The 15031-nt window shown below is 36.0% G+C and overlaps 1 protein-coding gene across 4 annotated transcripts in view; it reads right to left on the reverse strand.

Annotated features, from left to right (window-relative positions):
- The window catches only part of ALS2 (alsin Rho guanine nucleotide exchange factor ALS2), a 72997-nt gene that overhangs the window by 1596 nt on the left and 56370 nt on the right, over positions 1-15031 (reverse strand). For 3 of the 4 annotated variants that reach the window (XM_040475856.1, XM_040475858.1, XM_040475855.1), the window contains 10 exons: positions 12619-12752; positions 11563-11730; positions 7792-7909; positions 6885-7042; positions 4995-5117; positions 4311-4487; positions 2936-2981; positions 2671-2732; positions 1982-2131; positions 1673-1769 (listed from right to left, as the gene is read on the reverse strand). In XM_040475856.1, coding sequence (XP_040331790.1) covers positions 1673-1769; positions 1982-2131; positions 2671-2732; positions 2936-2981; positions 4311-4487; positions 4995-5117; positions 6885-7042; positions 7792-7909; positions 11563-11730; positions 12619-12752 — 1233 coding nt within the window. The remainder of the gene's footprint in view (positions 1-1672; positions 1770-1981; positions 2132-2670; positions 2733-2935; positions 2982-4310; positions 4488-4994; positions 5118-6884; positions 7043-7791; positions 7910-11562; positions 11731-12618; positions 12753-15031) is intronic. The other variant, XM_040475857.1, reaches the window with a different exon arrangement.

Genomic DNA, 15031 nt, shown 5'->3' on the forward strand with positions numbered 1-15031 from the left:
AAATACCTTAATTGGCTAAGCCACTACTGATCAGACATTTAGAATATGCTGATCATTATAAGGTACACAAACAACTGTAATCAGAATCATCTAGTAAGTTTAAGAAACTGCAAATTAAGGTTAAGTATCATTCCAGACCCAGTGAGTCAGAATTTTCAGCAACAACTTTTTAAGAAGCATTCCCAGGTGATTCTGAAAGTATCCAGGTTGGGAGTTACTCACACTACAAAGAACACCTCAGCCAAAGCAAACACAATGTTGTCCATTCTTTAATTCCTCAGAATAAATCCCCAGGAGTGCGTTTACTCAAACTCAGAGAACATTTTTGATGTGGCTGATATCAATGTTAGTAACAAAAGTTTTCCAAAGGTGATTATTATTTAATCCATTATCAGCAATATGGGAATAATTCTGATTTCGCTATACCCCTACTAGCACTGGGTATAATTTTAAAACATCTTTGCTAATTTAGTAGGCACAAAATGGCACCTTGTTTAAATCTACAGTACTCTGATTCTCAGTGAGGTCGAGGATATTCCTACATATAAATATACTAGTTGTTTGTCCCTTGGTGATATATGAGAAATGCTCTTCATAGAACATGAATACTAATAATGTAAATCATTGGTGGCCACTATTTTCCCCAATTCCACCCCCCTTTTCAATTTAATAGAAATGTTAATGGTATTTCAGTTGAAAAGTTCAATTAACCCAAGCTAGAAACCTGACATTAAGTTCTAATTTCTTTTTCTCATTTTAATTTGCCTGTCTTTCCTTCTCTCTTCCTTTTGCTTAAAAATCAAAAAGCATCTATAGTTTGCAATGCAGGTGATTCTGGCCTGATTCTACCCTCCCTCCAAAACAGGTAATAAGCTATCCCAGTATTTTAAGCATTTATTAAATAATTCCTTTCTTTTCTATTTTTGTACTGATGTTTCCATTTTTACATGTGAAATTTTTATTATAACACTGCCTTTACAACAGCTATCCCTTCTATTAGAGGTAATGTCCATTCTTGTAACAGGAACATACTATCTTAATTATTGTATTTTTATGAAAGTTTACTAACTGGCAGAGTGGGTCTAATCCCTTTTTTCAGAAGTGTTTATGCCATTTTCAATTTGTTGTTCTTCCAATATACACACAGAATTATTCTACCAAATTCCAAGAAAAATCAAGGTAGGGAACTAAAATAACTTCCAACAAACCCTAGACTACCCGTACTAGAGAATCTCATTTGTAACACACTGGTTACAGTAAATACATGGAGAAAAAAGAAGATACAATTCATATTCATTACATACATATTGCCTTCTGTGTTTTACCTCATTTCCATTAAATAACTAGTGCCAGATACTTTTGGACACTAAGAATCCTTTCTATTTCTTTTCTAGAGTTACATTTATAAAGATGGTCTACCTTTATAAGCACTTGAAATGATTTGAATGGTCAATTTATAGGGAAGATTGGGTAATGTGCTTTAGTATTTTGAAGAAGAACTGATTCTACTTTTAATGTATATTTTAAAATATTAACAATATGTACTCTAAAGGCATTTAATGATTGCATTAAACCTCTGTATAAAGAAGACAATGATTAATGATAGATACATAATATGGCAAACTAAGGACAGATTTTAAGATTAAAAAAATTAAATATCACCTATACTTACCTTCAAGGTGGTGAACATTATACCCTGTTCCCCATGCTGAAGATACGGGTCCATCAGATCCTCAATGAGGTGTACCTCGGAGCCTAAATTCCTAATCCTGCCCAATAAGATAAAGATACTGAGTTACTCCTATTTATATGTATATCTTCCTTCTGAATCTATGTGAGGGAAAATAAAGAACAGCTCACCATACTGAAATGGGTAAACAGAATTTTTTTTTCCTAGTAGGGGAGCATATTACTGTCATCAATTCAGAAAAAGCACTTGTTAAAATGAGTCACTGTAATAAAGTCAGAAAAGGTTGGTCACCTGGCCCGTAGCACCACATATAAGAAAACCGGAAACAAGTCATCCATGGACCATAAAAAGTCTTCCTGAAGTGATGCCAGGACACTCTGAGAGATCTCTTCAAAAGTCTGCTGGATGACCTTAAGTTTGTCTGACGGGGTAAATGTCGTGCTGTTTTTAAAAAAAAAAAAAAAAAAAAAATCCTATGAACTGCTTAATATTAAATATTGTTTGACAATATACCCCCCTGGGGTGCCTTAAATTGGACACTTCAGGCATAATGAGTTGCTGGAAGGGATGACCACTGTAATCCCACAGTTTTTTGAGAAAAGAAGCCTCCAATGATCTATGGTTCTTATGGAAGAATTCACTAAGTCATAGATTATCTCCTTTTACCCAGGATCTTATTTTTCTAATATATGCTCTTCTCTGAGTAATTAAGTTTGGTTAATTTCCATTTGGCTAAAGATGTGATTATGTAGATACATTTCTGGGTAGGCTCTCCACCTTTTTTGAAAATACAAGGGACTTGTAGAGTAAAAGGTAAGCCAAATGTCTCAAAACAGCCTTTTCTGATCTCCAGGCTGAGTGTGACACCATCTAGGACTGAAAGGAGCACTTAGAGCTTAGGTTAGGATAAGATCTCATTAACATTTTAATAGACTAACTACTACTTTGATTTATGTGATTTTCAGCAAACAAGAGATTACCTAATCTGCTGTAGACATTCTACAGCTGAGGCAAAACAAGCATCTTTTGTGGTTGGCAAAACCTGCAAAAAGAGAATTTATGAAAATCAAAGAGGAAAGCTGTCTTCTGCAGTAACAGTAAAAAATAATGGCACAGCACAATTCTTCAGTGAATAACTCATGCTTGGGTACTATTCTACCAAAGTAAAATGGAATTTTTTTGCTATCTTGAACACCCCACATCAAAGAAAAACATATTTGCTGAGGACACTGAAATCTACTATACCTTTTTACTCTCTCCAAGGATTGACAAGGTCATTGGCCAAAATTTCCTACAACAGAATCCACACTGTTAATACAAGTTATTACTTAGGGCAGATTAATCCCCGTAAAAACAGTTGATGGCTACATTGCCTTCCCTGTCCCCATTTAAAATAACTATTCCACAGATAAAGTGTTCTGGTTTTTTAAAAAATGTTTACTTTATTTGAGAGAGTGAGCAAGTGAGCACGGGTGGGGCAGAGAGAGAGGGAAGGAGGGGGGGAGAGGGGGAGAGAGACAGACAGACAGACGACAGACAGAGAGAATCCCAAGCAGGTTCCGTGCTGCCAGCACAGAGCCCGACACAGGGCTCAATCCCATGGAACTTCAAGATCATGACCTGAGCCAAAATCAAGAGTTGGACGTTTAACCAACTAAGCCACCCAGGCGCCCCCAGAGATAGTTTTAATAAACATTCCACAAGTAATTTAAGAGCTTCTATCTTGTCCCTAAGAGATCTGTCAATGAATACTACAATAACCCTATACATTACAGATATTACCACGTATTGGCCAAAATCTTTCCTTCACTCAGTTTTATCTCATTTTTAATGTGAAATTATTCCACTGAAAAAATTTACTTTCTGATTAAGGCTTGTTCACCTTTTTTTAGAACACAAATATATAATTAATGGTGCTGGGGTGATCAGCTTTATCATCGTACTAGAAGAAAGGATAATGTGTTCTCCCGGAATAACAAGAAACAATGCTCTACAACAAAGCACTTCTAAAACTTTTAAATTACAAATTGTACATGGGGAGGAAAGAAAAAGAAGGGAAGGAAGAACATCAAAGACTAAATACAATTAATTTTTTCTGAAACTATAAACATGTATTTTGTTTTAAAGAACAGCAAAATATCAGATGGGATAGCTAAAATTTACATATATATACACACACACAAACATTTCATACACACACAAATAAAACACATTCAGAAGAATAATCAAGATTTATACCCCACTTCAAAATTTCTCAAAAATAAAGATTAAATGTCACTATTTTGCTGAATAATAGATATGCAAGTAAGTGAATCAACTGCAAATCATAGATTCAATTAATAATGCTGTTTGCATTTAAAAAAATTTTTTTAATGCTTTTTGAGACAGAGACAGAGCATCAGTAGGGGAGGGGCAGAGAGAGAGGGAGACACAGAATCCAAAGCAGTTTCCAGGCTCTGAGCTCTCAGCACAGAAACTGACGTGGGGCTTGAACCCACAAACCGTAAGATCATGACCTGAGCTGAAGTCAGACGCTTAACTGACTGAGCCACCCAGGTGTCCCTCACTGTTTGCATTTTAAATTAAACCATTTGATTTTACTCGTAACTACTGTACTTACCTCTGCACCCCAAGGAAGCCCAGAAGAGCAATATCTGGCTGTTTATTTAGTCGTAGTACACATTCCCAGTAAATGTCTTCCTCACGATCATTATCCAGGGCATAGAGCATAAACAGTGGTGGGTAGAGCCGAGGTAGTAGTACAGGAAGCAGTAACCCAGAACTTGTTACCACATAACTACAAAATATTGGAGAAGGAGAAGCATTCACATCAAAATTGAATATAGAATCAAAGAGTTTCAGTTTCAAGCTGAAAGGAAGATGGGACATTTTGAATAAAGAAACAGTTCTAACATTATTCTGCGTTTTTATATGGAGGTAACATGAAGAACTTACCTATGGCCCCAGAGTTTTATATCTTGGACCAACTGTGAATTCTTTTCATTACCTCAAAATCTAACTAAACCCAGTTGGTTTCCGTTTTGAAAATGATTCTCTGTGGTTATTCTAGATGAGCATGATGTTACTTTGCTCAGCAGGCTCGGAGCCCAGTAACTCATGTGTGCACTTCCTTGGGGTTTGACTAATACAACTTAAGACCTGAAAGGGACCTCAGAGATTACCTAGTCCAGTCACATTATTTTAAAAATAAGGAAACTGAGATCTAGAGAAAACTCTTCCTTGGGATTCTTTGGATAGGATCACCCACCCTCTTTCTTCACTATCTCTACCCAACTCCATTTACCCAGGCTCTGGAGATTCGGATCTGGAATCTGATTTCCCAGTGCAAAAGGATTTCCTTTCGGTTGGCAGAGGAGCAGAGAGAGGAATTGTGCTGCCCTCTTCAGGAAGCTCAGGAAATAAGAATCTAAGGAATAACAAAACACAATTAGACAATTATACCTCTAGAATGTCTAAAAAGAGTAAAAATGCATTTCTATTATTTCATCTATTTAAAGACCTATGAAATCAAAATTTATATCAAGTAAATATTTTAGTTTCCTGAGATTCTTAACTGATGCTTCTTATAGGATAAAATTAAGACTGTAGCTAATGAATAATACCACTAAAAAATCTTCATGTGCTGTGTTTTTTGGTTTTGGTTCTGAAGTAGGCTTTATGCCCAGCACAGAGCTCAATGAAAGCCTTGAACTCACGACCCTGATATCAAGACCTGAGCTGAGATCAGCTTACCTGAGCCACCCACGCACCCCATTTCTGTCTAGTTATTATAAAGTGAGAAATTCTGTTTTTCTAACTGACAAATCTCATTTGAGGTCAATTCATATTGAATCTTTAAGCAGAAACAATTATTCTCAGGGTATAAACAAATATTAGCTGAAAATGACTTAAATATTCAACATTAAGAAAAAATGAAAATCTAATCAATATAAACATTTTTAATGTTTTAAAATTCAAGTTGCTAAAAAATTTTTGCACATGATCAAGCTGCTAAGTTATGAGGACTTTTTTTCCTAGGTTTTGAATTTGCCCTAGATTTTATCTCTGAACTCTTATATGCAAATGATGAGCTCTACTATAAACAACTTTATTGTCCTCTTTACTTTCAGACCTAAACCTTGAGTCTTCAAAGGGAGTTTCCAATCTTCTATTTTTGTAGACTTATACCTTGCCCCTGCCTCTGCCCCTTATTTTATATTTGGGAAAACTAAAAAAGGTCAAAAACTTATCTTCATTATACCCATCTAACTAATGTCAGAGCTGAAACACTCCCAGCCACTGGTCTTTTTAGTGGATTACGCTGCCCCCTCAAATCTGAGACATTTGCAAATGCATCTATCAGTTTCGAAGCTAATAATAGAAGGAAGTTTTCTGAGACAAATTTATAAATTTTCATATAATTATCTCAATATAGTAATTACTTATTGGCTTAAACCCAATAAAGGATCTTGAATTTCACATATTCCAAATTTCCTACGTGAAACTCTTTCCAAAGATGCTCTATTTGCTTCCTTTCTTCCTTTTCAAAGTCTCTGCTCAGGTATTACCTTATTAGGCCTCCTGGAACCTCTGTTTAAAATAGCAGCCTCTTACCTCCAGCTCCATCTTTTGTCACATTTACCAACACCTGACATACCATATGTTTCCATATGTTCCACTAGAATGGAAGCCTATGAGAATATAGACATTTCCCTGGTGATTAGCGATGTCAAGCATTCTTTCAAGTGTCTGTTGGTCGTCTGTATGTCTTCTTTGGGAAACTATCTGTTCAGGTCCTCTGTCCATTTTTAATCAGATTGTGTTTTTTTTTAATAAAAGTGTTGCACATGTAAGTTCTTTATATATTTTGGAAATTAACCTCTTATCAGATATATCATTTGCCAATATCTTCTCCCACTCAGTAGGTTACCTTTTCATTTTGTTGATGGTTTCCTTTGCTGTGTTTATTGCATAAAGTAAAAACATGAAACATGTTTTCATTTTCATTACTTAATCTATTTAAGGATCTGTGGCACAAAACCATTTTCTTGATGAATAATTTCTGTGATAAAGAGGAAACTTAATGATTCTTCACAAAGTTGTTGTAATCTCTAGATTCAGGATGAAGACATCCAAGCATTAGCATTAACCACTATTCCACAGTTTGCAGACTTCAATGAGAAAGATCTCTTACCTCACCAGCTGGAAAATTCGCTTAAGGTAGGACTTAATCTCCTTCACAGCCTCCTGCAATAACCGGCGATTGGCTCCCACACCCACATATGTCATTCTATAAACTGCAACCAGTGTCTCCACAAGCCTGCCCAGGGGGTGCAGAGGAGTGTCACAGGCCTGAACAGGAACGGGATCAATGAAGTCAATGACTAACAACAGAAACAGTCAACCAATAAATAATAAAACAATTTCATAAATGATAGACAATTTTCAAACTGGCAAGGACTAAACATTTGGATGAGAAAAATTCAAATACTTTTAACTTTTCTAAAAGAGTTGAGACTACATGTAGAGTAGGAATTCCTAATCTTAATCAAAGAATGCCTTTAACATATTGCGAAAATAGCTTTGGATATACTGATAAATATAATTAAACTATAAACTTCACAAAAACAGATGTTACCTTTAAGAAAACTAAACGGCAGTTGATTATGCCTGAAAATACTCTTCAGTTCCCTTGATTTCTCTTAATACTCCTTCCTGCAACCCCATATTGATGCATGTCATACTTTAACTTGTAGCTAATCTTACAGGACTTGAGAAGGAAGCAAAGAGCATAACCATGGGGTGAGGGCAGCATGCTTTATTTATACAATCTCTAGTTTGTTACCAACAAAAATCAATTTTAAACTTTGACCCTTGTTCTCAAGAACCCTCTTGAGCACTTTACAAAACTTAAAAAGTTCTATCATCATGATACAGCAATATTCATGCGAAAATGTGCTTTTAGTAGTTAGAGAATTAAAAAAGAAATACTTAGAAAGCAAAAATAGGATTAGAGCACCAATAACCTGTGAGCAGATTTGAATGATATACTGTGGTAGTTGTGACATTAATTCATAAGACCGGTGTAATTTTGACTCTACCTTTATTAAATATTTCTTGATGTCATCATATTTCTCCACAGAGAAGGCACCAACATGCTGAGGAATGAATTCCAAACTCTCTAGTGTTTGAGTCTGTGAACGACTTAATGTCTCTGGACTGTAAAAAGACAACAGAAAGCCCATTATGTATTTCATATCATGAAAGCAAGAGGGGCGCCTGGCTGTCTCTGTCAGAAGAGCATTATGACTCTTGATCTCGGGGTCCTAAGTTTGAGCCCCATGTTGGGTATAGAAACTAAGTAAGGAAAGAAAGGAAGGAAGGGAGGGGGGGAGGGAGGGAGGATGGAAGGAAGGAAGGAAAGAACAGAGACAAAAGAAAGAAAAAAGAAAGAAAAGAAAAAAGAGAGGAAGGAAGGAAGAACAAACGAACGAACAAAAGCAAACTGTAATGTGCACATGAAACACTATCACCAAGTAAGGACAAAATGGAGTACCCAGTACAGTGCCTGGCCCAAATGAGCTCATAATAGGTAACTGACCTGCTATTAGATTTTTTTTAAGTCATTCCAGTGTCATTTAATGTTACTTCATACCAACTACAATTAATTAATGAAGATTTCGCTTTAGTATCAACCATGGTGTTAGGTGATACTATGTTAGCTTGAAGAGAAAACCGGTAACAGACTTGTTAATGACAAGAGAAAAATGGAAAATAAGAGAGGAAGGTGTGAGGAAAAAGGAAAACAAATGAAATGGCAGCAGAAAAAGGAAAATGAGCTCAAGTAAGGAGATCATGAGGATGCTACAACAGGTGGTGAGGTAAGTACATAATGGGTAAAGGGAAGCTTTGAGCGAAGAGGCTATGATAAAACACATACTTAATAATCAACAGACATTTTTGGTAATGGTATTCTATTATCAGATTACAACCGATTAGAAATGATGTACATTATTATACTATTTTAGATAAATAAGACCTCTGTGGTAGCAACATGTTTTATTATATAAAAGTTCATTCACTCTCATTCCCTGGAAACACCCAACAACAGTTAACCAAGGTTAACTACAGGACCAAAGTCTCAATGTTTAAACTGACAGGCTCTATCAGTGAAGGCTGACCCTCTGCATCACACACAAGGGAAAGTCCACAGCTTTCATCAATCCTAGGAGTTTCCATTTCTTCTACTAATAGAAAGAATACAAGGCAAAAATCGTAAACTTCATGAATAAAACACTATATTCAGTTCCCATTAATACCAAATATAGGGGGGAAAGAACCCAAACTTCTTTCAATACAAAGGGATTAGTAAATTCTTTGGGTCCAAATTCCAAGCATTGCTTGTGGGAGTTACTGACCAAGTTAAAGAATAAGGAAATATGTATAAAAGCAGACGGAGAGGGGGAAAAAAGTTAGGAGAAAAGGAGAACAGGGAGAAAATAAGAAAAAGAAAAAAGAGAAATGAAGAGGTACATCTATAATTTTTCTTTCAGTACTTCAAAATTGTTGTGACACTTGTTTTTGGTCTCCAGAAGATACTGATGACAAATATGCAAGTATTTGAATGGTGGTTTCCCCTCCGTGTAATGCCCTTTTTTTCTCTAGTTGCTTTCATGATTTTGTTTTTCAATTTGACTGACATGTCTGTTCACAGATACCTTTTTTTCAGGACACAGGTTGCTCAACTTCATGAATCTACACATTTGTCTTTCACCAAATTTGGGATGGTTTCAACCATTATTTCTTCAAATATCTTTTCATCCTCATGATTTTTCTCCTCTCCTTCTGGGATTCCAAAGACACAAGTACTAGACTCCTTAGAGCTCTGTTTATTTTCTTTTTCCACGTATTTTCTCTCTGTTGTTCAGTTTGGATAGTTTCTATTAATCTGTTCTCAAGTTCAGTGACTCTTCTGCTGTCACCTCTATTCTGCTAGTAAGTTCTCCTAGTGATTTTATTTTGGTTATTATATTTCTTAATTCAAAATTTTGATTTGGTTCTTCTTTATATCTATTTTTTTGCTAATACTTTTAATTTTAGTATTTGCTTCCAGGATGTTTGTGATTGCTCATCTGAGCATTTTTATAATACCTGCTTTAAGTTGTCATAATACTAAAATCTACGTTGCAGAGTCACTGGTGTCTATCATCTTTCTCAAAATAAGTTGGTGGTTCTTTGATTGCCAAGTAATTTTGGTTTATATTCTGGACATTTTTGAGTATTATGTTATGACACTTTGGGTCTTGTTTCCATCCTATGAAAAACGTTGACAGGCATAACAGAGTACACATGGAAGGCTTGAAACTATTATCTTTAGAAGGATCTGCTTCCTAAATTTCCCTATATGGACATGAATTATTCCCTACCTGATAAGGGTATTTTGCTGTCCATAGACTATGCTAACAATGTGATTTATGGTGACTATCTGCTTTCCTTCTGGGACTGTGGAATTTTGGTAGTTGCTAAGCATAGAGTGCCTATGTGACCAGGCCCCTCCATTAAACCTTAGGCACTGAGTCTCTAATGGTTCCTAGGCAGAAAGACTGTAAATGGTGGCTGCATTTTACTGCTGGAAGGATGGTGTGCTCTGTGTGACCCCTCACAGAAGGGTGAGGGCATGGGTAGCTTGCACATGGATTCCTCCAGACTCTGCCTGTGTCTTCTTCTCTTATGATCTGGCCGTAGCTCCTTACTGTGTTGCTGTAGTAACTCTTACCTGCATGACTTTATGATGAGTCTTATGAGTCCCTCTAGTCAATCACTGAACATGTAGGTGATCTTGGGAACCTCTGAAACAGCTGATATTTTTGATTCAGTCTTCTGTGGGCAGTGGTGCCAATGTCAGTTCACTTCTCAACGCCTTTGCAGTTCTATTTAGGTATGTCTGTGAGCACATCACTCAGTGGTCACTCTGGGACATGGTTGAAAGTCTACCTATTAGCTCAGTTCTCAAAGTGTCTGGTCTGCTAATTAGGATCAAATCCACATATGTGCAGGTCTGGGGTGAGCCCAGGAGTTCATAAACAACTTTACAGGGTTGTTTTGTAGAGCTCTTCTCTCTCCATTACCTCCCCAGCATTTTCTGGGTCCCCTGTTAGAGCCTCAGGTCAGAAACTGCTCCCTTCTGTCAACATGCCACTTCTAGGACCAAGGGGTGGGAGGATAGAGAGAGCGGCCAGAAAAGCAATGGAATTCAGCCATGACTACTGCACCTGAGGATCCACCAGTGGAGGAAGAGGTTTCCAGTCCTCCAAGAGTTTTCCCTGTTCTTGGCTGCTCTAGCAAATCCCACTGCCACCCCTGTCCCAGAAGAACATGGAGGCTGAAGCATGAGAAAATGAAGAAAAAAAGAGAGAAAGAAAACCCATATGTATCTCCTCCACTCTATCTGAGCTTTAGGAGTCTCTTTGTTGCATCTTGAGCCAGAAGCAAAGGGTTTTTCCTCAAGTTATGTCTAAATCATAGTACTTACTTGAAGCTTTCAGGTTAATGGAATTCAGGGTGAGGGATACTGAAGTTAAAAAACTCAAAACTAAAAAAAAGACAAAAACAACTCACTTGGTACTTTGATTTCAGGTATTCCTCCTCAATATACTAGCCGATATTTACCTTGTAGAACAGCTGTTCATATATTGTCTGAGTTTTATAGCCGAATTCAGTAGAAGATAAAGATAGGTGTGTTTTATCTAAATTACCCAGAACAGAAATACATCATTGAAACTTAAATTATATTTTTAAGTTAAATGTGGCAAGCCTTAACTACTTAAGTTTCAACTTCCTACCATACTATGCTGGGCAAAGCATTCACTCACCTGTCTCTGTGTTGGCGCCGATTGGTAGTCAGGGCCACAGCAATATTGTCCCATGCTTTCCAAACTTCCCCTTGGCCTGGGTTATCACAGCCCAGTTGACGCCAACATTCATCAAAGACTGCTTTCCATTTCTCATCAGCTGATACTGCCAGGTTTCCTAGCTTCCTGCTAATAAAGTCACATCAAGCTTTTATTAATCTCTTGTGCAAAAATCCTAAAGAACAGAAGCTTTCTGATATACAACTGGGAATGCTTCTGTAACACAACTGCCCACACGGATGGTGGTTCTATTTCATAAACACTGAAAATTTTTAAAAAATGGTTTTTAGCTACTTAATGTTTATCAGATACTAAGGTGTATAAATGGTTAAGTATGAAGCACATCAGAATTGACTCCTTTGTTTCTACATTTCCACATAATCAATTTTGTAAAACTGATTCCTGTTAAAACAAGGACTTCCTGTGCTTTGCACATCTCATAATGAGAACTGTGAAATGCATTACATACTGAATTCTAAAAATACTGAGTAACAGAAAACATATCAAGGTACCATCAGAACAAAGAATCTGAGAATCTACCATAATACAAACACAAAGCTAATGCTGGAATCAAAAAAGGAAAATAAATATATGCCAAAAACCTGAAGAACATAACACACTTAGAGATAAAGATTTTGTTTTTTTTCCCTACATATGCAGAATATACTATTCTACTTGGTACATATATAGGCTTGGCTTTTACTTTTTAGAATCAAGTTGTATAGGGATTCCACTTAACAATGTTCTCTTCCAATCAATTTGGATACTTTTACCACTAACAGTAAAACCACTCCCATACACAGAACTTTTATTTTAAATACCCATGACTATAATCTAAGCCAAGACTAAAGATTCAGCTATCTGTAACAGTGGCAGTTGGCAATATAAGGAAGTTACATTTTGTTAAAAAATGACTTTAAAAATTTGTTCTGCATTTAAAATATTAAGCAGCTTTGATATAATCAAGACAACTCAAAACATTTAATAATTAATCCACAATTAACACTAGTTACTCACAAAACTTTGGGTCTGTCTTTATCACTCTCATACAGACTAGGCTTGAAGTAAGTTCCGGTGATTTTTATCCCAGATCCCCATTCTCCACTAAAATAACCTTCAATGTAATCTCCATTTGGCATAGTCAGCGTTCCCTAGGTAAAGTAAAAGAAAATGTCGAATTAGAAGTATTTCCAGTTTAAAAAATCAAGAGAAAAAAAAGCACCAACTGGTTAACATGTTCCATTATTTTTTATTTTTTTAGAGAAAGAAAAAGAGAGCATGCGTGTGCAAGTAGGGAAGGGACAGAAGAAGGAGAGAATCTTAAGGAGGCTCCATGCCCAGTGCAGAGCCTGGTGTGGGGCTGGATCTCACAACTGTGAAATCATCATCTGAGCATAAATCAAGAGTTGGACGCTTAACCAACTGGGCCACCCAGGTGCCCCTAATACATTTTCCTTTTTTAACTCATTAGCAGTCCCCAGTTCTCTAGCATGGGGGGTGGGGGGCGGGGCAAATATACATACTATGCATCTCTAAAAAGATTGTATGAAAATAATCCATGGGTAAAAGAAAAAAAAAATCACTGAATAATTGGTAAAATATTTTGAGCTGAATGAAATGAACAAACAACTTATCCAAATTTATCCAATCTAGTGCCCAGAGGCAAATTATAGCTATAAATGCCTGTATTAGAAAATAAGAAAGATCTGAAATCAGTAATCTAAAAGTCCACCTTATAAAATTAGAAGAGCAAACAGACCCAAAACAAGGAGATAACAAACACTAGAACAGAAATCAATGAGATTTTTTTTTAAAAAGAGAAAAATCAATGAAACCAAAATTTGCTTCTATGAAAAGATACACAAAATTGGCACTTAACTAGATTAATCAAGGAAAAAAAAAGACATAAAATTACAAAGTCAATGAAACACATATTACAGCAATCTTACAGAAATTAAAAAAGATTAAGAAAAAACTAAGACAACAATTTTATGCCAACAAATCTGAGAACTTCAATACAACAGAAAAGTTCCTAGAAAGAACCAAATTGCCAAAACTGATTCTAAAAGAAATGGAAAATCTTAATAGACCAATTTAAAGAAAACTGAATTAGAAACTAAAAGTATTATCATAAAATAATGCTCAGGGCCAGATGATTTCACCAGTGAAGTCTCCAAAACATTCAAAGAAGAAATAATACCAAGATTTCACAAACTCTTTCAGAAAACAAAGGCGAAGGGAACCCTTCCCAACTCATTCTATGGGGCTAATTTTATACCAAAGACAAAGACATCATGAGAAAAGAAAAAAACTATAGACCCTTATCTCTCATAAATACAGAGGCAAAAATCTTCAACAAAATATTAGCATTAAATCTCACAAATTATAAAAGTATTATATACCATGACCAACTATGATTTATCCCAGAAAAGCAACCAATACACTATATTAAAAAAGGACAAACATCACACAATCACCTCAACACACAGAAAATGTTCTTTGACAAAATCCAAGATGTATTCATGACAAAAACTCTCAACAAACTAAGAACAGAACTATCTCAATCTGATTAATCTATGAAAAACCTTTAACTAACATCATACTTAATGGTGAAAGATTCAGTGTTTCTCCTCTAATTTTTTTTAATGTTTATGTAAGAGAGAGAGAGAGAGAGAGAGAGAGACAGGGCGCGCGCGCAGGGGAGGGGCAGAGAGAAAGGGAGACCAGAATCCAAAGCAGGCTCTAGGCTCTGAGCTGTCAGCACAGAGCCCGACGTGGGGCTCGAACCCACGAACCGTAAGATCATGATCTGAGGCAAAGTCAGACCCTTAACTGACTGAGCCATCTAGGCACCCCTTGATTTTACTCTAAAATAGGGATTAAGGCAAGGATATCCACTTCTATTCAACCACTATTCTAACCACTTCTATTCAACATTCTACTGGAGAATCTAGCCAGTGCCATCAGACAATAAAAAAAAAAAAAAAAGAAAGAAAAGCCTTCCAGATTGCAAAGGAAAAAGTAAAACTGCCTTGATTTGAAATCAACATGATCCTGTATGCAAGAATTCCTAGGAAATACACACAAATACACACACACACACACACACAACCACACCACACCAAACCTGTAGCAGAATAAACAAGTTCAGCAAGGTTTCAAGATACAAGAAAATACATAAATCAATTATATTTTTATATGATAGCAATATAAAATCAAAAAGTAAAATAAACAAAAATTCTCTTTACAACAGCCTTAACAAGGATACTTAGGAATAAAGTTAACCAAACTTATGCAAGAGATACACATTAAAAACTACAACACATAGCTGATAGAAATTAAAGATGATCTAAATAGAGAGACATTTCATGTTTATGGATTGGAAGATTCAGTATTATTAAAACGGCAATTCTTCCCAAAATGATCTATA

This window comes from Herpailurus yagouaroundi, unplaced genomic scaffold, assembly GCF_014898765.1.
Source record: "Herpailurus yagouaroundi ecotype Mexico unplaced genomic scaffold, PumYag 140, whole genome shotgun sequence".
NCBI classification, from domain to species: Eukaryota; Metazoa; Chordata; class Mammalia; order Carnivora; family Felidae; genus Herpailurus; species Herpailurus yagouaroundi.